General features: G+C 41.3%; 1 protein-coding gene across 1 annotated transcript in view; it reads right to left on the bottom strand.

Annotated features, from left to right (window-relative positions):
• SPOCK2 (SPARC (osteonectin), cwcv and kazal like domains proteoglycan 2) overlaps positions 1-23,318 on the bottom strand; it is a 240,122-nt gene that overhangs the window by 5,778 nt on the left and 211,026 nt on the right. The window contains exons 7-10 of the mRNA XM_040362317.1: positions 18,746-18,868; positions 14,611-14,829; positions 7,632-7,694; positions 3,877-4,014 (exon numbers count right to left, since the gene is read on the bottom strand). Of these exons, the coding sequence (XP_040218251.1) occupies positions 3,877-4,014; positions 7,632-7,694; positions 14,611-14,829; positions 18,746-18,868 (543 nt within the window). The remainder of the gene's footprint in view (positions 1-3,876; positions 4,015-7,631; positions 7,695-14,610; positions 14,830-18,745; positions 18,869-23,318) is intronic.

Raw genomic sequence — 23,318 nt, 5'->3', positions numbered from 1 at the left:
TATTGCACTAGGCCAGTGTGCCCTCTTTTTCTATTTTCACAGACCTGTGCATTCAGTACTTGCCTCGGTTTAAGTTTGTACAGGGGGTTGCTAAGCAGCATTGTCCAATGACTGACCCTGCCTCCCAACACTGCTATTTCACAGCACTAAACAACGGAGAATGAATTCTGACTGACAGTGCAGAAGGAAAGGGGGCTTGACAGGCAGTGCACACAGAGCCTGCATAACTCCCACTCCCCTTCCTTTCTCCTAAGATGGCAGATAGAACATACAGCTCTTCTGTGAAGCCCTCTCAGTCTCTTAATGCAGACTCAACTCAGACCTTCCGGCAGCTTATCAGAACATGGAGAGTGTTGATATGTCAGCCTGTGAGCGATTGTGGCTGGAGAAGAAAACTTTTATTCAGAAAAACACAAGCTGAAAACAGCACACACGAGCTACGGCACTACATGCTCTTGAACAAGTGTAGTACCTGGCTTGTGCTGTTGTCAGCTTGTGTTTTTGTGTATGAAGGCACTCTTCTATTGCTGCAATCATTCACAACAAAACAAGCTGACAGTTTCTAATCTCTCTGCCCTGTATAGCTGCTGGGTTGGGACTAAGTCTACACTAAAAAGCATTCAGAGAGAGCAGTCAGATACCTATGTTAGGTAGATTTCCTATGTTGTTGGACATGTTGGTCGTGGAGGGGCCTGGTGTTTTGCCACGGCACTCTCTTTTGTCAATGTTTGTATGTCTTGTTTGCAATACTTCAATAAAAAAAAGAAGCATTCAGAGAGGAGTGGCACTCAGTGCTGGCTGTACCTTAAAGAGGAAGCCACGGGAGCCGCCAGTCACATCATGACCTTCCTTTTGAAATGGCATGATCATCGTTTCTAAAGGGTGCAAGCGCTGTAGACACTGGCGCTCGTCTCTATTGTAAATATCTCCTAAACCGTGGACGGTTTAGGAGATATTTCCAGCACCTACATGAAAGCCTTCATCTAGGCTTACCTGTAAGTAAAAGTGGTTGTACAGGGTGTACAACCACTTCAGGAACAACCATATTTTTGCCTTCAGTGACATGGAACTAAATCCAACACCAGCAGAAATAAAATAATCATTTAAAATCCAAATAATTAATTTGAATGGTGACCAATGCTGCACAGCGTCCCTTGGGGATTTTAAAATGTTTTTTTTTTTGTCTGCTGGTGATACTTCTTTAAACTAAGTCAACTGATGGTCATTTTTATGAGAATCAATATTACAAACCATTTATATGTAGCGAAAGACCTGAGTCAACCTTTTCTCTTCCTCCTTTCAGCAAGTATGCCATTATTAATGCATCTCTCTTTGCAAAGTGCAGCAGACCTTGCTCAAAGTGTTATATCTAGCGTGCTATAAGAATGAATATAACAATGAAATGTCCAAGAGCGATACATATATTGGTGTTCCAAAACAGGACGTGATGTGCTCACAGATTTTCTTTGTTACATGTGAAGGTTATCTTCTAATGCTGCATTTAGGTACATAGCAGCAGTCAGTTATAGTGAACAGACATTGTTACCGTCCAATTTGCTGGGCAGATAAAGTCTAAGTACTGCTTGGGTGGTGTGGGATTTATTTCCCACAATCTCCATTATCCAGAAGGTGCAGTAAACAGTGATAATAATGCTACCAATAATGTCATCATACACACAGGCAATGAGGTAGATTTTGTAAAGGAATAAAAACTGTTCACTTAGGGATTTCATTATAAAAATCTGCAAAGCTATTTGTCCAGCAAATTGCATGTACATTTCTTTCAATGCAAACTTGGCAAAAACAAATATTTTTTAGTTTTTTTTTCTATTGGGAATGTTCTTTTTTTATGGGTAGTAATAAAATACAAGCAGTCCCCGAGCTACAAACATCTAACTTACAAACGGAGGGAGACAACAGGAAGTGAGAGGAAATCTACCCCTAGGAAGGGAAATTCGCTCCTTTAAGAATTATCAGTGGACAAAGGTGTCTCCACTGAAGCTTTATCACCAATTATTGTTTTCAAACATTTTCAAAATCCAATTGTCATTGAAACAGAAAGTGAGGTAAAATCTTCTGAACAGGGGCACAGACAGCTAAACAAAACTTTACAAGAGTGAAAACCCTTCCCTATGCTATCCAAGAAACGTAATATTTTATTGGGCTGGAGTTACACTCTTAAAAAAAATTACCTGTTTCAACTTACATTCAAATTCAACTTAAGAACAAATCTTGTTTGTAACCCAAGGACTGCCTGTACTGCATTATGGCCACTAAATGGAACAGAGGAGATTAGAAAACATGTCTTTGTAACAACAGACAATGTTCTAGAGAACGCTAAAGGGAATTGGCAAACACTGTAAATGTAACCATGTTATCCTCCCCCCCCCCCCCCCCCCAGGGTGTTCTAAAGTTGGGAGGTATGTCACAATAAGTTGTTGGTCAATGATTTAGAAAGTGTTTAAAGTGTATGTAAACTCTAATAGGTGGATTCAGGTACAGTTACGCCGGCGTATCAGTAGATACACCGTTGTAACTCTAAATCTACGCCGTCGTTAATTTAAGTGTATTCTGGAAACCAGATACGCTTAAATTAGGCTAAGATACGAGCGGCGTAAGTCTCCTACGCCGTCTTAGGGTGCATATTTACGCTGGCCGCTAGGTGGCGCTTCCGTTGAGTTCGACGTAGAATATGCAAATGACTAGATACGCAGATTCACTAACGTACGTGCGCCCGTCGCAATTAGTTATGCCGTTTACGTTAGAGATACGCCGGCGTAAAGATAAAGCTGGTCTCTAGGTGGCGCATCCCATGCAAAGTATGGACGTCGGAACAAGCGTATCTTTTTACGTCGTTTGCGTAAGTCGTACGCGAATAGGGCTGTGCGTAAATTACGTTCACGTCACAGGCATTGAGCCAACGTATCTTTGGGCGTAAATACGACGTGATACTGCGCATGCGCCGTTCGTTCGGCCATGCATCTACATGGGGTCAAGCCTCATTTAAATACAACACGCCCCCTACAGCCTACTTTGAATTACGCGCGCTTACGTCGGCCCATTTACGATACGCCACCGTAACTTAGGAGGCAAGTGCTCTGTGAATACAGCACTTGCCTCTCTAAGTTGCGGCGGCGTATCGTAAATACGGTACGCCCGAGCAACGTAGATCCGCCGTACGTGAATCTAGGCCTAAGAATGTACTTTTCTTATGTTGGCGCTATATAAACCCTAAATAACAACAATAATAATATTATTATTATGTAATATCTATTTGATAAGGGCAAAAAAATCTAAGGACTGTAAGCTGCAGTTCATTACATTGTTGTTTTTGGCTTTACGTCAAAGCATCAGCATGATAAGTAGACAACTAGCATTTTCATAACAAGAGGCAGTCTATATATTTTTCCTAAACCTGGTATACAGAACAATAGAAACATGCTGATACTTCCACATTTAAATAACTGTAACAGAGCATATAATACATGCAAGGAAACAAAGGATGAACCCCATACTGGAGAGCTATTTATATTTATATTGTAATGTACTTGAATCTGTCCACTTTGTCTAATAAAACGCACTAATTTTAAAGATATAAAGGCCAACCATATAATTCTGCAATACAGTCTTATTGCTTGTGGCTTACATATGAAGATCAGTGAGCCATTTAACCTACTTAACACTTACACTGAGGGCAAAAGTGACTGCTCTGCTTCAGTTGTCCATCCAGTCTGATGGGTTGGGGGGATTAATTGCAATGTGCAATACCCATAAGTTGCATTTACTGTACATTTAAACTTATTTTAACCTGAAGTTTTTAAAAAAAATATTCTGCATTCAACTATATGTCTAAGTATTATTATTCACAAATCTTACCACAGTCTGGATTTCCATGTATCCTTGTGCTAGTTAGCTCAGATCCATGCTGATCTACACACCAGCACTCCCCACTGGACTGATCACACTGCATCTTCCTGTAGTAGCCATCTTCATCACAGCTGGGAATAAAAACCCCTACAAGACATGTGATTGTGTAATTATAATTTGTAGAGGAATGCCAAAGGTAAACATAAATGCCTATTTGTTTCAGATCAACGTACAGGTCACTTGGTAGGGAAGCCACAATTTGAATGACAGGGCCAGAGACACAAATCTTATGTTTCTACCCTTGCATGGTGCTTATATCCTGACTAGATTCAGAACTATATATATATATATATATATATATATATATATATATATATATACACACACATTGGAAAAAAAAGTTTACACACCCCTGTTAAATGTCTAGTTTCTGTGATGTAAAAAATGAGACAAAGAAGTAATTTCAGAACTTGTTCCACCTTTACTGTGACCTATAAACTGTACAACTCAGTTGAACAACAAACGGAAATCTTTTAGGTTAAGACAAGTAAAGATAAAAAAAATTAAATAATATGGTTTAATAAGTGTGCACACCCTTAAACTAATACTTTGTTGAAGCATATTTTGATTTTTTTTACAGCACTCAGTCTTTTTGGGTATGAGTCTATCAGCATGGCACATCTTGACTTGGCAATATTTGCCCACTCTTTTTTGCAAAAGCACTCTAAATCTATCAGATTGCGAGGACATCTCCTGTACACAGCCCTCTTTAGATCACCCCACAGATTTTCAATCGGATTCAGGTCTGGGCTCTGGCTGTGCCATTCCAAAATTGTAATCTTCTGGTGAAGCCATTCCTTTGTTGATTTGGATGTATGCTTTGGGTCGTTGTCATGCTGAAAGATGAAGTTCCTCTTCATGTTCAGCTTTCTAGCAGAAGCCTGAAGGTTTTGTGCCAATATTGACTGGTATTTGGAACTGTTCATAATCCCCCCCCCCCACCTTGACTAAGGCCCCTGTTCTAGCTGAAGAAAAACAGCCCCAAAGCACGATGCTGTCACCACCATGCTTCACAGTGGGTATGGTGTTCTTCTGGTGATGTGCAATGTTGTTTTTGCACCAAACATATCTTTTGGAACTATGGCCAAAAAGTACAACCTTGGTTTCATCAGACCATAAGACATTGTCCCACATGATTTTTGGGAGACTTCATATGTGTTTTTGCAAAATTTAGCTGGGCTTGGATGTTTTTCTTCGTAAGAAAATGCTTTCGTCTTGCCACTGTATCCCATAGCCCAGACATATGAATAATACAGGAGATTGTGGTCACATGTACCACACAGCTAGTACTTGTCAGATATTCCTGCAGCTTCTTTAATTTTGCTGTAGGCCTCTTGGCAGCCTCCCTGACCAGTTTTCTTCTTGTCTTTTCATCAATTTTGGAGGGATGTCCAATTATTGGCAATGTCACTGTTGTGCCAGATTTTCTCCACTTGATGATGACTGTCTTCACTGTGTTACATGTTATATCTAATGCCTTTGAAATTCCTTTGTACCCTTCACCTGACTGATACCTTTTAAAAATGAGTTCCCTCTGATGCTTTGGAAGCTCTCTGCGGACCATGGCTTTTGCTGTAGGATGAGACTAAAAAAATGTAGGAAAGACCTACTAGAACAGCTGAACTTTATTTGGGGTTAATCAGATGCACTTTAAATGATGGCAGGTGTGTACTGACTACTATTTAACATGAGTTTCTCTCCAACCCTAAAAGATTTTAGTTTATTTTTCAATTGAGTAGTACAGTTTATAGGGCACATTAAGGTATAAAAAGTTCTGAAATTATTAATGCTTGTCTCATTTTTTTTTACATCACAGAAACCTGACATTTTAACTTGGGTGTGTAGACTTTTTATATCCACTGTATATATATATCTATATATATATATATATATATATATATATTAGGCAAAGGTTCAACACCGCCTCCCCAAGCACTCTGCATCGCAGTCACTACTACCCATCTTGTTCAATGATTATAAATCATGCTGGGATCTCTGTTATGGTGCACATGGCGCATATAGTCTTCCCATTATTTATTTTTTGATCTCCACACATGCTCAGTACAGAGGCACTCAATTTGATCTTGGGGAAAAAAAACACTGTTGCTGCACAGATTAGACACTACCAGAAAACTGTTCTTTGATTGTTTTCTATAACCTGGGTATGCAAAAATGAGCAGAGGCAACAAGACAAAGTTTGTTCTAAACTGCCTGACACTACTGAGCAGTGCAATATGAGGGGGTGGGCTTTGCCAAAATTTTCACTATAAGCTCAGTCCATTCACAGTTTTATGTTTTTGCGCACTGTGTTAACGCACATTGTGTTACTTCATTTTGAATGGCCTAACTGTGTACAAGAACAGACATGCAGTATTTTTTCTGATGCAGGGGTAGTGCATTTTTTTGCATTGAGGTGTGCTGCAACACATCTATGTGAGCTGTGTTACCTTAGTGTGTTGGGATGTCATTCTAAATCTAAATGAATGGCAATGGAATTCCCTAATGCATGCAACATGGATTACCAAGCACTGCAGTACCACGTATTACTGCAAAGAATTGCATTGTGTGTGTTTTGGCCTTCAAATTGTGGTGCATGCTGACATAACTAATTGCATTTGTTTTGCCTACACCTAGGGTTACATGAGCAATTATTCTCTCTGCTACTGAGATATTTAACCACTTGTTGCCCGTTATCTATTTGACACTGATTTAATGTGCTGCAAATGAAGGTACTGCCCACAAGCAGTTAAATATGTTTAGTAGAATAGGGATTTGTTTGCAATAGCAAATTAGCACATCTGTGGAATAAAATGTTTTTGGTCTTTCATATTTAAACAATTATTGTTTTAAATATGATTTAATATAATATATTTTATTTACCAATTGTGCTAACTCAACAAAATACTTGCTCTGAAAGGACTAAAAGGCAGGACCAGGCCGCTACAGACAAGGAAGGTTGCCACCTGGGGCACAGCTTCGGTGGGATCCTTTCTTGATCTTACATTATGCCAGTTGTCTCTTGCACTGTGCAGGACCAGGTTGTCAAAGCTGACAAGCCTGTTCACAGCCCTGTCCTGACGTTTACATTGTGAGAGTGGCTAATACCAGAAAGTCAGCAGGGTCTGTCAGTGTCACAGATGAACCAACCCTGTATTAGCGCTGACAATGCATTCTGAATCCACAGAGAGCAATACATGGAAGTCAAAGTGACAGCAAAGATCCACTGATTACACTGAGGAAGCAAATTTTCCAATGTAATTTGCAAAGCTGAGCTTTGACTTTTTCTTACCTCAGTCATTTGCTGCTTTGTGTTTTTTTTTAGCAATCATATGTAAACTCTCTAATTGTGCTCTTATGAAAAATAAAAAATAAAAAATAAATGTAGTACCTTTACAAAAAGGACAATTTGAAAAAAAGATTTTGCACCCCCAAAAGTTATAAGCCCCCCTAGATCTTAGATAGAAGACCAACTTTAGGTTATGAGAATTTTAACATGCTCATAATTACGAAATCATACTGACTTAACTTCATCCCTTTCCCATTCTGTTTTTCATGGACCAATGATCTCCATGTTCAGCTCAGTAAGATGGACTTTGGCATCTTTGCCTTGGGTGCCAGAGGACCTTGTCCTTTGATTGGTCTCAAAAGTACTACAGAATAGTAAAGCTAAATGGCAAGCCTGTATAGGATCTTTGTAAACTCACCAGGTTTTTTCTTAGCAGCCTCTTGGATCTGCACTTTCTCAAGTTCCGCAAGACATGGAGGCTCTAAAAAGAGAGACATTGTCAGGCATGAATCCAACAAGACTTAACATCATAAATCACATTATTTCTATTAATTGAGAACAACTGAGGAAAAAGAATAACTGTGTGTGCAAGTTACTAATTTGCCTGAATTATGAATGAATTTCCTCATCACCTAAAGTTATGATTAAGACTAAGTTTACATAAGCAGCTGGAGAGAGAGGGTTAGTAAGAACAGGCAGTTAGTACACATTTTTAGTGCCCCTAATAGTCCACCTACAAGCAGACATGGCTGCCATGTTTGCTGCCAGGTCCTTTGCCACATCCATGCTTCTCCCTACCCCACAGGGCTTGCTTATCTCTGAGAACAGCTGCTGCCAATAGCCTACCACTTGATGTGTATGAACTTGCCATGTTTTTTTTTTTAAACCACTTCAGACTCCACCAGCCAACATGAGACCCGCTCACATTAAAATTGCTTATAACGTCTCTGTTAAGGTTTCTCATAATTTGTGGTCCCCCCCCTTTTTTTTTTCCTTGGTAAAAATATATTTCCTGACAGACTCCATGGCAGCCTACGTGTGGGTTAATCCCGCCTCTCATACCTCATAGGACCCTACTCCCATAAATCTTTGCTTCTAGCCAGAGACCGTGTTCCTTTTTTTGTCCTCCTCCTAGGACCAAGATGTATTTTTGTACCTTATGAAGATTCTATGGATATTCAGTCTGGTGCACGGATTGGTGGTTCAATCTTATGGAAATCCAGCAGTCCCAGCTACTAGCAGGGTGGATTCGGGCAATTATTATGATGCCATGAAGAGCTTATTACCCTGGCCATTGGCAGGCAAGCGGCAACTTGGGCCAAACGTCCTAGCTATTAGCAGGAGGCCTCCCCTGATTTACATACGCCCAGATCGTGCAGTGATTGTATATTCCCATGTCCCAGGCTGAATCAGGATCAGGATGGTATCGTATGAAATTTATTATATATATACTTATTTTTGCTTGGCAGCAGTTTTTGTTTGTCTGTCTGTACCTGTCCGCGCGGTGTATCTCCTCCATGGCGGCTGGGACGCATCTGCGTTCCACTTGGCCGCGTCTTCCGGGCTGCCTGCACTGTTGTGAACCTAGCCTGGAATCGAGGCTTGGTTTCACACTTGCTCAGTTCCGGATTGGACGGCCTTTCGCGCATGCGCGCGGACTCCGTTAGGCGACGTCGGCTCCGCCGTACGTACGCCGGCTCCGCCGTACGTACGCCGGGGGGGCGCGGTGACGTCATCGGCGGCGCCAGGTTTAAATAGCTGTCAGATTCAGCTATTGCCTGGGATGCCCTGCGGGATCGTGAGCAGCCTCCCGGTGTATGTAGCTGTGTCTGGCAAGGTAGGAAACGGTTCTCTCCTCCCTCTGCTCTGGTCTGCCTGATTGTTCTTCCTTGGGTAATTATGGCTTGATTTTTTTTCAGCTACCATATCTGTATAATGGACGTTTCACCGCCCCCCGGTGGCCAACCCTTGCTCTGCAGGTAGGAATTTTTTTTCCTACTGCTTGTATTGGTTGCCCTTCTGTCTTTTTCTTCATTCATTGATGTTATGTCCTTGTGTATCTTGTCTTTTTTAGCCCTTCTAGGTCTGAAACTAGGCATTCAGCACGTGAAGAAAATGATAATGCTAAATCTAAACATCATTCCTCTTCAAGCTCTAGACGTCCGAGATCGTCTTCTCGACATCATAGTAGAGAGCCCAGATCTGCACACCACTCCCGTGGCCGTTCCAGCCACTCTAAAAGCAGAGTCTGCTGGGGGTGCAAGTCTCAGGTTCCGGAAGGGAGATCTCTCTGTGAACCATGTTATGCCCGGGCCATGAGGGAGAAGGGTGAGGAAGGTCTTCAAGTGGAGGCTATAGTCAGAAGGGTGGTCCAGGAGTCCCTAAACAAATCTGACCCCATAATTACAGTTGTCCCTCCAACTGACCCCGCACCAATTCACATACAAATGGATACTGAAGTCCCGGGGCCCTCTACACTCTGTCGCTCCGCAAGTGAGTCCTCCTTGTGCGAGGTTGAAGATTCTAACAATACTTCTGGATTTGATTTTTCTTTAGTTCCAAATCTAGTTAAAGCGGTAAAAGACGCCCTAAAGTGGGATGAGCCTGTTGAGGCTCCTTCTAAACAGAGAAAATACTTCAAACAACTCAAGAAGGACCGCCCAAATTTTCCTTTTTTGGAAGAACTTGGTGGAATCTTTTCTGAAGAATGGACTGGGGTGGAAAGGAAAAATTCTTTACTCTCCAAGGTGTCAAAGATGTATCCTTTCAGAAGTGAGGATGTGAAACATCTAGAATCTGCCCCTCTGGTTGACGCAGCTCTAATGAGGCTAGTGAAACACGTCACACTCCCTTTGGAAGATTCCGTCTCGTTCAAAGACGGGTTAGAAAGAAAGATAGATACTGACCTTAAACGGATATATATCACGGCAGGTATGACTTGCAAACCAGCTCTGGCTCTCGCAGCATTGTCTAAAGCTATGGAAACTTGGTCAGATGAGATTGATTCCTCCCTGTCAAACATCTCTGAAGATTTAGCAGGAAGCATGCCACTTCATGAACTGAAAATGGCATCGGTTTTTTTTGGGGGAGGCCTCCCTTGATATTATACGCCTGGTGGCTCGTGTCATGCTATCCTCTGTGACAGCCAAACGGGCCTTGTGGCTCCGTCCTTGGCTAGCTGATCCTGCCTCTAAGCAGGCTTGGTGCCGTATTCCCTTTCAGGGTTCTTCCCTGTTTGGGAATAAGCTGGATAGTGCCATTTCCCGGGCCACGGGTGGTAAGTCGGGGTTCCTTCCCCAAGATCGTCGCCTTCTGGGTCAGAGAAGATTTCAACCTAGACGTAATCAGGATCGTGCAAGAGAGGCTCGTAGCTACAGACCCGGCCGCGATTTCAGGCGGAATTGGAGAAGAAACCAACCGTCGGGGCAGAAGCCCTCTAAAGTAGCTCCTTCCGGGGGTCGTGAAGCCCCTAAATCCTTTTGATACAGGATCGGCTCAGACAGTTCAAGTCGGAGCCAGATTATTCCAGTTCCGACATGTCTGGGCAGCCTCGATAAAGGATTACTGGACGGTCAAAACAATTTCTTCAGGTCATTCATGGATATTCATAGAACCACCCAGGCTTCAGTTTGTACCCACAGTTCTGCCCTCCTTGGAGGAAAAGAAACAAATTCTTCTTTCATACACAAATTCCCTGATAACTCAAGGTGCCGCCATACAAGTTCCAGCGTCCGAAAGGTTCCATGGGATGTATTCACCCCTGTTCATGGTCCAAAAGAAGTCCGGCTCTTGGAGACCAGTAATAGATCTCACGTACCTAAATACCTTCATAAAAAAGGAAAGGTTCAAGATGGAGTCATTGCTCACAATACGTCAGACGATTCAACCAGACGATTGGCTAGTCTCTATAGACCTAAAAGATGCATACTTTCATGTTCCAATTGCAGCAGAGTTCCAGAAGTATCTCCGGTTTGCGGTAAACAATATTCATCTCCAGTTTACATGTCTCCCGTTCGGGCTTACAACATCGCCTCGAGTATTTTCAAAGGTCTTACTGGCTGTGGTCGCTTTGATCAGAACCAAGGGAATCCGTCTACACCATTATCTGGACGATCTGCTATTACTCTCCCAATCCAAGAGACAGATATTGCTACACCGGGCTCAAGTCATTTCTACCCTGACGGAGTTCGGTTGGCTTCTAAACTTGGAAAAGAGTCATCTAGAACCTACACAAACCCTGACCTTTCTCGGAGCTCAATTCAATACGATAGAGAGCACAATCTCCTTACCACCGGAGAAAATTCCTATTATCCGAGACAGGATTCACCTTGCACTGTCTTCTCCTCTCCTCAGAGCATCACAGTGCCTAAAAATAATAGGCACCATGGTATCTACAACCCCCATGATGAAATGGGCACAGTGGAAGATGCGTCCCTTTCAAAAGGGTTTTCTCCAACAATGGGACCCGAAGGCCCGAGATCATCTCATTCGAATAACTCCATGCATGCGGGAAAGTCTCCCTTGGTGGCTCTTACGGAAAAATCTTCTCAACTGTCATTCGATAGCCCCCGTTTCATGGATCACAATTACAACGGATGCCAGCAACAGAGGCTGGGGAGCACTCTGCCTGAAGGAGGTGGCACAAGGGAAGTGGGTCTTTCCGTCTCAAAAGGTAGTTTCCAATGTACTGGAACTTCGAGCAGCCTTCCATGCTCTACAAGCCTTCTCTCACTTGATCAAGGGATCCTCAGTCCTCCTGAGACTGGACAACACGACAGCAGTGTCTTATATCAAAAGACAGGGGGGCACCCGCAGTCTTTCTCTACTGAAAGAAGTAGACCCGATCATGTCATGGGCTCAAACACATCTAATGAACTTGACAGCAGTATATCTTCCCGGAGTTCAAAACTCTCAGGCGGATTTTCTTTCAAGGAAGTCGCTCGACAACAGCGAATGGTCTCTCCACAACGAAGTCTTCAACTGGATTCTATCTCTGGGGATTGCCCCAGAAGTAGATCTATTCGCATCCCCGTGCAACTTCAAACTAGGGAAGTACTACACGAGAAGTCGTTGTCCCCAAGCCTTCGGAGTGGATGCCCTGACAGACCAGTGGAGGTTCCAGAAAGCATACGCCTTTCCCCCGACACCTGTCATTCTCCGTTTCCTGTCGAGACTCAGATGGGAGAAGGTCGAAATAATAGCAATAATCCCATACTGGCCCAACAGGCCATGGTTTCCATTACTGGCACAACTCAGTTTCCGGGATCCAATTCACCTTCCATCCAGACCAGATCTTCTACTACAAGGAATAACTCCTCACCCTTGTCCAACACATCTACATCTAATGGCTTGGTTTTTGAGAGGGCAAGGTTGGAAGCATTAGGATGCCCAAGTAAAGCCGTTCCAACCCTGTTAAATGCCAGAAGGCCAAGTACCAACAAGGTGTATCAGAAGATATGGTCTAAATTCTCAGACTTTATTACCTCTGTGAATAGTTCTCTTAGTGATCCCCAAATTCAGGATGTACTGGGGTTCCTCCAGACAGGTCTTGACCTACCCCTGTCTGTCAGCTCCTTGAGAGTCCAGATTTCAGCCATCTCCGCCTTCACAGGCATATCCTGGGCCAGGCACGCACTTGTCAGGCAATTCTTTAAAGGTGCGGTGAGACTTAGACCTCAGAGGAAACCAAGGTTTTCCAAGTGGGATCTTCCTACGGTTCTGGATTATTTCTCAGAAGATCATTAGGAGAATCATTTGTCCATCAAGGATCTCTCTCTCAAAGTTGCCTTCCTTGTTGCCATTACGTCAGCCAAGAGAGTATCTGAAATTGGTTCTCTAGGTTCCAAAGAACCATTTCTCACCTTCTTCCCGGATCGGGTCGTGTTAATTCCTATGTTGGGTTCTAACCCAAAAGTAACATCTGTCTTTCACGAGAATCAGGAGATTGTCCTTCCAACCTTTCGTTCATCTGAAGATTCTAGTGTACATCCTTTGGATGTTGGAGAAGTTCTGAAACAATACCTTGAAGCTACTACTTCGTTCCGACAATCAGATCATCTACTTGTCACCTTTCAAGGTAAAAATAAAGGAATGCGTGCTTCCTCCAGGACTATTGCTAGGTGGATCGTCCAAGCCATCCAAGTGGCCTACAGAGCAAAAGGGTTGGCTCCTCCAGACGTGGTGACTGCACACTCCACTCGGAGCATCTCCACATCGTGGGCGGCTGCCCGTCACGTCTCCCCGGAAGTAATTTGTAAAGCAGCCGCATGGTCGTCTTTGAATACATTTATGACGCATTATTGCGTAGAACCGGCCTCCTTGTCGTCGGTTAATTTTGGTTTGCATGTTTTATCTATGGACAATGTCAAATAAATCTTTTTTTCGTTAACCAGCATTTGCCCACCCGGGTGTGTATGGCTAGTCATTTCCCACACGTAGGCTGCCATGGAGTCTGTCAGGAAAAGGGAAAATTTATATCAAATACTTACCGTAATTTTCCTTTCCTGATGGACTCCATGGCAGCAGGAGTTCCCTCCCTTGCTGGAGTAGGCTATATTACGGAACACGGTCTCTGGCTAGAAGCAAAGATTTATGGGAGTAGGGTCCTATGAGGTATGAGAGGCGGGATTAACCCACACGTAGGCTGCCATGGAGTCCATCAGGAAAGGAAAATTACGGTAAGTATTTGATATAAATTTTCCCTTATTTGGTTTGCTTAACAAACATTTTGTCTTTTACACTTATTACTTTATTTTATAACTTTTATATATAGGAAACCTCAGATCCAACCATCTCCCTCCCCCACCCCCACCCAGAACTGCCAGGTACCTTTCTATCTAATTTCAAATCTATCTTGTTTTTTTTTTGTGTTTTTTTGTTTTTTTCCTTATTATCTTATTTTCTCATATTCTGTATATTCTTAAGCTCCCATTATTTCTGTGAATGTCATTGTCTGATTGAATTCTGTCCACTGTGTCCAGATCCCTTTGTAATCTTCTAGCCCGTCTGTTTCACTGAACCTTAAATATTCTAGGTTTTGGATAGCATTTATTTTATTACACCATTCTCTAATAGAGGGGCTTTCCCTATCTTGCCAATGACTGGTTATTAAGCTCTTAGCAGCGTTTAATAGATGGGGGAGCAGTGTTTTCTGATATTGCTTGGTTGTTATTCTATTCCTATGATGTAGACATCCCCATTGGTCATCTGTAATCTTACCACAGTTTTATATGATCTATTGCTTGTTTTTACATGTGCCCATTTGTAGGTTTCGGGTGTTCAAGATAACTTTGTAAATATATATACTGTATATGGATTTATGTGAATGAATTATGGAAATGAACACTCCTCTTAAATATTACTTTAAGAATTCCATTGATAATAATCCAACTACTTACTTTCTCTCCAGAAACAGAAGCACCACTCAGCAGTGGACACCCGCCCATCTTTGTAAGTGTCACAGGAGTTGAAGAAGGGCCGGATGCAGATCTCATACTTGTCAAGGTTGATGGCTGCCAGCTCAGTTTGGTCCAAAAAGAGGTCATTGTTGGAGTCCAACTTGGAGAACATCCATCCTATTGAGTCTTTGCAGCTGGCCACCAAGGTCTTGTCTAACACTGTATAAATAACATCCGTAATTACTAGCATTTTCTAAACAACATGTGGACCTATCAACTCTTTAAATTATAAAGTAAATTGTAGGTCTTTCAAAAATTGGTTTTGTACATAATTTATTTTTATGTGCATACTTTTGTCTACTTTTTTTTTAAGTCATTCTAAGCTTTGGTAAAGATTGCAGCTCTTATTTGCTTCTGCTCTGATGTAATCTCCTTTGCTAACAACTTGGAAGTGATTCTTGGCTATTCATTTTCCACCAGCTGCACTGCACTATCTTCACTATAGGGAAGTAAAAAAGTCAGAGCCTAAAACCTTTTGGGTGGACCATTATTTTGGTGACAAGTGCATTTATATGTTTTTTTTTCTGTTTATTTATTAATTGAGCTAGCTGGAGTTGTGGTGGAATATGTTTAAAAGTAAAGATATTATCAGTTATGTTTTTTTAGGTGTACACTACTTTTACAGGTGTCATCTTTATAATATATTCCTTTCAATTAAAGAAATATGGGCATACCTTTCCTGACTTCCTTCTAAAAAATGCTAGGCTGCGTCTTTACCTTTCCTGACTTCCTTCTGAAAATGTTAGAAGCGTGGAAGCCAGAGGCAGCCTAAGTCATGCAGAAAATCAGAATAAAGTGTAGCGCCCCTTTACTTTCTGTAAGGGCACTACGCTAAAGTTAGTGGGAGAATGAGAGAGGTAAGTTGCTCTCATTCTTGATTATGTTAAATTTGGCTGTCACCAAATCTGGATTGTTCTGTGGGTCAGACTGCGTTCTAGGGATGCGGTACCATCCCTGGACGGCAGGTGGCGCCAGAGAGGTCCAGGCAGAGCTGCTTCTTCTCAGCAGCCAATTAGAGGAGTTTCCCTCGCGGGGCATGCTGAGGAGCATTATTTCTGTGGCGGAGGCCGTTGTTCTTGGTTCTTCGCGGGTTCCTGGTTCCAGGTGCGGCACCCACCTTTAGGGTGTGCGCACATCGCGGGCCCCACCACTATGGCCTACCTGGCCTGGGGTTGCGCGCTACGCGGAGTTCCAGACTCTGGGCCCTCCTGGTCTGGAGCAACTGATGCTACCAAGGGGCCCCAGTGACTTACTGGGTCCCCCTTCTACTGAGGAGATCCCAGGCTGCATGCCGTTCAGTGGGGGATCGGCTTGAGGAGAACCCGGAGGCAGGTTATCCAAAAGGGCTTGAACAAACCATCGGGGATCTGGTGACCGGGACATTGACAGGTACACTTCTACTGTCAACCGGTGACCCTAATGCTAATTACTGGGAGGATTTGCTAAACCATTTAGCTCATCCAAGTACTAGGACTGTGGCAGAGGTCTCACTAGAGCCAGGCCTGTGGCAGAGGCCTGTTCCTCCCAGCAACCTTAAAGTGACGCTCCGGCTGCCAGGCCTGTGGCAGAGGTCTGTCCGGGGGCACTTCACCCACTCTGGCTGGAGTGGTGATGAACTGTACTACTACAGAAAGCAGGATTGCTTTCCTACTATCCAGGGCCTGATACTGCAAAGTTCCTTTACTTCATCAACCTTTCTGTCTTCCTCAAGTTGATGTTGGTCGTGTTGGGCCAAGAAATAAAGCATCCAGAAAACCTTATCTACTGACTGGACATTCAATTAATGCTCTACTCACTACCTTCACCCCTAGACATCACACAGAGGTAACTTAATACGCCAATCCCAAATCAATCAGCGGCTCCTGAGGGGGTAGCGCTACACAAGCAAAATTTAAACTTCTTATTTCTACACTTGTTCAAGATCAGAAACTCTAGTAACAGCCTTACAGTCATGCAGCTGTTTTTTTTACAGGTTCTCTTTAAACCAAACATTTTTTTCAATCCATTATATAATTTATATTTATCTGAAAAATGGTTTGGAAACAAGACCGTGGCATTGTAAAAGGTTAGACAAACAAGGATCAGACTAAAAACAGCCTGAGAAGGTATTTAACTGGTTGATTATGAATAAAACAAAAAACTGTTCAACATGTACTGTGTACAATCCAATACACTTACAGGGAATCAAAATGTATTCTAGGTTTAGCTACTTGTGCCTAATGAGCATTCATTCTGATTAATCACTTCAGGCTAAATCCACTTATACTAAGATCTGATTCAAAAGAGGGCTATTTTATTTCCAGCAGAGTACATTACCTTGTGCTTAAGGTAATAGGGGTCAAATGAGTATACGTATTACATAAAATGAAATGACTGAGTACTCATTGTCCTGTTTACTGAACGGCCCCAATCTTCAAAAGATTATCATATTTCCAGGGCTTAGCAGTTTTGCCGACACTTCCCGATTCTCACAACATCTGTGGAATGCCACATTTTGATGGAGCAGACGTGTGCTTAATTTCTGGTCAGCCCCATGTCAAACTGTTTATCAACATCACTCGGTGGTACTATTGTCCCTATGTCATGCCAAAAGATTCTGATAATTAACTTCTAAAATGTTTTGCTTTACTAACGAGATGCTAATTAAGCAATGAATCATTTCTCCAAAGTACCGATCAAGCTCTTTTGGAATATGAAGTGCTCCAATAAATTATTGGCCCAAGTTTCTTTTAAACTGCTCCTAGATTCATGACCAGATGCTTCATCTGAATGTTTGGATTGCTAATACATGTGCCTGCTCCGTGTTCATTAATAGAGACTGGAACACTGTATCGTTGTCTCTATGAAGACATAAATGCTATATATCATATCATCCAAGAAACTGGTATAATCACTTGGCTGACATTACATAGAATGTATTTGTGAGTGTAATTGCCATGCACTGCTTGACTCTAATAGAACTTTATGCCACCCAGTTAAAATAACTTTGCTGTTCTATGATGGGAATGAGTGAGTGAGTAACTTGTATAGCGCTACAAATGCAAACTAAATCGCCTCAAGTACAAAGCATTCATTGGTATCAGCGTTGGCACTGTAATATTATTTGTATATCTATATGCCATGGCATTTGCATATATACACCATCCATATAACATCAAACAATTCTTGGGATCTTCCCGATCGGTATGCCAGAATCATAGTATTTCATCTTATACAGTTTGCAGTCAAAAAGAGTCATGTTACTCAATCTGCAATCTGTAAATTGCCAATACATTTCCTCACCACTTGTTTTGATAATCTTCACAGACAACGCTGAGCAGTGCCAAGACAAGGTCATCCAGAGCTCAGGGCAAAGATGCCAAACGGCACCCCCTCCTCTCCACAAAATGTATATTTGTCAGAAAAGATCCCCTCCAAAAAAATTTGACCACTAATTCCCTTTGCAAACCAAAATTCTCCCCAAACAAAAATCTCCTCTTTTCCAGTACTCCTGCCAGCCTGTAGGTAGGCACCCGTATTTTCACCGCCGCTTCCGGGTATGTGTTCTGCGGGACTGGGCCAACATACCAGCAACAGTGTGTGACAACCTTGTGAAGACTTACAGAAAATGTTTGACCTCTGTCATTGCCAACAAAGGATATATAACAAAGTATTGAGATGAACTTTTGATATTGACCAAATACTTATTTTCCACCATAATTTGCAAATAAATTCTTTCCCAAATCAGACAATGTGATTATCTGTCTGGATTTGTTTCCACATTTTGTCTCTCATTGTTGAGGTACACCTATGATGACAATTACAGGCCTCTCATCTTTTTAAGTGGGAGAACTTGCACAATTGGTGGCTGACTAAATACTTTTTTGCCCCACTATATATATATATATATATATATATATATATATATATATATATATATATATATATATATATACACATATACACACACACACACACACACACACATATGCAAGTGTGTGTGTGCTCGTAGACCATTATGAAATAGACTAATTTCAAATGATCTCTATAGTAAATATGAATTAAATAAAACAAGATTTTCAGGGCGAGTAATTACCATTCACTTGTTTCACTCCTGCAGCTGCTGTACTGTTCTGCTTGGAGTTCTCATGAAGTAGCTGAAACCAATCCCGTAAACGGTCTCCAAGGTCTGCCAGGTCCTGACCAGTACATGTCTCTCCTATAAAAAGAACAATATCAATATTTAAAAGGGAACCAAGTGGTCAATTACAGCCATTATTCTACTATGACAATGCATCTATTTACAATACTTACTTTCTAATATACTTTGCACCAATTAGGCTTTCAGCCTAGTTTCTGCATTGTTTCTCCGAAAATCTAGGGTCCAAGCATTTTTTATAACAAAACATGTTATACGTACCTTCTCTGTGCAATGGTTTTGCACAGAGCAGCTCTGATCCTCCTCTTTTGGGGTCCCCTGCAGGCACGCCTGGCTCCTCCACCCCCACCGAGTGCTCACCATAGCAAACCTCTTGCTATGGAGGCATTCATGCTGGCTAACTGTCCATTGACACAGAGCATGGCTCAGCCCCCTCCTCACAGGCTGTGATTGACAGCAGTGGGAGCCAATGACTCCTGCTGCTGTCTCTGAACCATTGAGGAGTGAGAGAGCTGCTGCTCTCATGCCCATCACTGGATTGAGATTGGACCTTAATGCAGAAAATGCATTAAGGTAAAAAAAAACTTCAGCCTGTAAATCCATTTTAATCCCTCTTGTACAGTGTAATACTAACTCCCACAAAAATTCAGAAACTAAAAATGTATTAGGTTTATTAAGAGGGTCTAAGTTTTACTTAATGGAGAATTAAAAGGACACCTCAGAACTGAGTAATAAATAAAAGCAGCCACTTGCCTGCCTCTGAATATTGTTTGTCAAAAAACGAATAATCCATATAAGATTTTGGCTTTCTATAATCTATAAAAAGGTGTATATTGCTAAATCATCAAACTATGAGAACTGCAGTGACAAAACTATGAGATATCATCATAGTAAACAGAAAATAAGAATTCAAAAGGCCACGCTTATTCAAAATGAACCACAAAAAATGTGTCTAAGTGATAATTCAATGATAATAGGTGAATATTGAAAAATTTATATTAATAAATTAAAAATATGAAAAATTAATAATAATAATTGAAAAAATGATAATAATGAAAATATTGAGTATATAAATGTCTCTAGTAGAGTAAAGGTGCAATCTTGAATTCACAAAAAAAGTTCTAAAGTGTAGTAAAAAGTTCCAGCAAAAGAATGTTCAAAAGCTTTTCCACCGCCACCAAGGGATGTGATGACGTCAGCGCGGAGCTCTGTCCTGATGAAGTCAGCTCTGCACTGAAGTGCGGGCGATTTGTATTTTGTTTTGCCGGCAAATGTTCTTTTATCTACACAAATTTTTATGCTGTGAGAGTATCGAATTTTGTTTTTAACAATAAAGAAACCTTTTAAACGATAATACACTATTGGAGCCTCCTATTTTTCATACGCTCCAAGACATCTGAGCCATCGTGATTTCCGGATGAAATGGGTACTAGCTGGATATCGTTGATGCCTGTCCATGACCGTCAGTGAGCTCCGGAGACGAGGCTAATCATCTGACCCTGCAGAGGGCTATATCTGCAAGCGTTTACGACCTCGCTATTACAGGACATCCACATCTTCTGGTAAGAGTTCCCACCCACAGAGTCATTACACAGATAATTTCTATTCCCTTGGTGGTGGTGGAAAAGCTTTGGAACATTCTATTTTGCTGGAACTTTTTTGTACACTTTAGAACTTTTTTGTTGTTGCTATTCAAGATGGCACCTTTACTCTACTTAAGACATTTATATACACAATATTTTCATTGAACAAAACAAAAAAAAACAGTAATGTGCTCCCTTTAAAAATGAATCAATGGCTCCCTTTAAAAATTAATCCACAAAGGTCCTAGTTAAAGAGGTGAAAAGCAAACTGTTTAGTCACCCATAGCAATCAATACATAGAGCTGCAATTTAGTGCAGTCATTCTTTGTCGATTCCTGTTGGCTGCTATTGTTTTCTGCACACCTTTGCTCACTGAACTCTGCTATTAAGCTAAAATAATTACTTATTAGAGAAGCTAGTAGTGCACCGCATTACTTTTTAAAAACAACATACTGTTAATATGTATTTCACTACCGTTCATATTTAGTTAAAATTGTACTTGTTTATGATTGTTTGTAGACCCTTGTATAGGTATTTGACTTCCTCCTCTATAATGTTCTTACTTTATGCAGCAACCCAGGGGGTTTTATACATATTACAGAAAACATTCAGAAAACCTGTAAACTTAAATTAACGGCTTCCTTTGCCTGGGGTTGATTTGAGGGACGTTCATTGAAACCATTCATTGTCGCCCTCTGAAGACGTGAGCCAATCACGAAACGCGTTAGGGCGTGGCTACGCGACACATCATCTGTACTGAAGGCAGCATCTCCCAGGCCTCACGGAGCAGATAGACCGGTCTCTTGGAACCCCTACCTGAGTGAGCGATGCAGACCTTGTAGTGACACACTTTTATCATTTTTTTTCTTGTAAGCAAATGTGGATTGCGGGGGTATTATTTGCTTAAATAAAGGGTTTTACACTATGCAGTTTCCTCTGCTTACTTGTATGTCCGCTTTGCTGCACGCATACATCCATTGACTGAAATCACCATACATCTGAGTGAGATCGTTTGCAAATGATTTTCCTGTTATGACTGATGTTAAGCTGTGAATAACCACAGTCTGGTAAGTACATTACCATAAGGGAATTGCAAGCGTTGGAAACACTCATACTCTAGCGAGATAAGAAATTCATCAGCTGTTTTACTATCAATGTGCACCGTCTGAGTTTTTATTCAAGTCACATGATTGGCTGTATTCCTTGGACTTTTCTGAAGTTTAGCTTTGGGACTAGTGCTATTTTAGTGTGGTCACCCAGCAAGGTGTTTACAGACTTCATGCGGTTTGATTTTGGCTGCTTTACACATGAATTTTCATCAGCAGTCGGTACAAGCAACTATGAGCTAATAAGTTCATGAGATTTAGAATCATTTTTTCTCTCAAGGGCTGTTAATGATTAATTTTTATTGTTTTAATGAAACATATCCTTTTTCATAGTATTTGTCCTGTCAATATATAATAGCTGCTACTGCTTTAATTTATTACACCATTGGGCGCTTGGATCAGAGCTGTCCTTTTGGACTTTTTCTGATATTATTTTATAGAACTATGAACTATGAACGATTGCATATGAATAGCTTGTAGTTTTATTTTCTTCTTGTGTTCTGTGAAACACTGGGGATGAAAACTTTCTCTTTTAGTATAAATGACTGCAATAATCAAATACACATTTAGGAAAGTAGGAAGGAGTGTGGTAATATGGCAACATATAAATTGTTTCCCAGGAAAACCTTTGCTTGAACTTCGCAGGAAGGCAGACATCACTCCCTTCCATTATTCTGAACCATAGCAGCCCTCTCTTGCAGATCAAGCGCAGACACATCTTACTGCATAGAAGTTAGTGTAGTGAGCTGCACTTTGGACTACATGTTTAGGACTCTTCCTCTACACATTCAGCTACAAACCTAAATAAGACTTCATGCGGTTTGATTTTGGCTGCTTTACACATGAATTTTCATCAGCAGTCGGTACAAGCAACTATGAGCTAATAAGTTCATGAGATTTAGAATCATTTTTTCTCTCAAGGGCTGTTAATGATTAATTTTTATTGTTTTAATGAAACATATCCTTTTTCATAGTATTTGTCCTGTCAATATATAATAGCTGCTACTGCTTTAATTTATTACACCATTGGGCGCTTGGATCAGAGCTGTCCTTTTGGACTTTTTCTGATATTATTTTATAGAACTATGAACTATTGCATATGAATAGCTTGTAGTTTTATTTTCTGCCAGCAGCTGAAGCTTTTCCATATTTTGTGGTATCCCTACTTCTTTTTTCCAAAAAAGCCTTTTTACAGAGATTAATCAATGGGTCATGCTGAAACTTACATACACAGCTAAATGAGAAGCTATCCCCCTCAATCCCTCTCCCAGGTGTTTACAGGGTGCTCCTCCTGAAATTCCAGTCAGACAGGGGGAGTCTAAATACAAAACAGCTCCCGCTGTACTTTCTCTTTAGAAAACCCAGTGTGCTCTGAATCTTGTGTCATTGGTGCTGCCAGGATTAAATATTTATTTGTAAAACAAAGATTTTATATCAATAAAAATACATCAATTTATAAATATAAAAAATGAAACATAGAAAAGTTATGGTAGAATTTTCATAAAATGTATCATCTGTGTATAGATGTTTGTCCCAAGGCCGGCCAGGTAGCAGAGCTTGGGAAAGCTCTGCTTCCACTTACTCATCCCCTAGAGCAGGGGTCTCCAAACTTTTCAAACAAAGTGCCAGTTTACCATCCTTAAGACTTCACGGGGGCTGGATTGTGGCCAGTCAGTGTAGAAAATGTACCGGGCCCAGTATCTATGAGAATCAACATGGTCTTGGGGTTTGAGGTCCATAGGAGGAAGAGTAGTGCCCCATCATTGGTATTAGGAGGAGTAATGGTACGTTATCATCTGTATCAGTAGAATAAATAGTCCC

Source organism: Rana temporaria, chromosome 8 (assembly GCF_905171775.1).
Source record: "Rana temporaria chromosome 8, aRanTem1.1, whole genome shotgun sequence".
NCBI classification, from domain to species: domain Eukaryota; kingdom Metazoa; phylum Chordata; class Amphibia; order Anura; family Ranidae; genus Rana; species Rana temporaria.
This window is presented reverse-complemented; position numbering and strand designations above follow the sequence as displayed.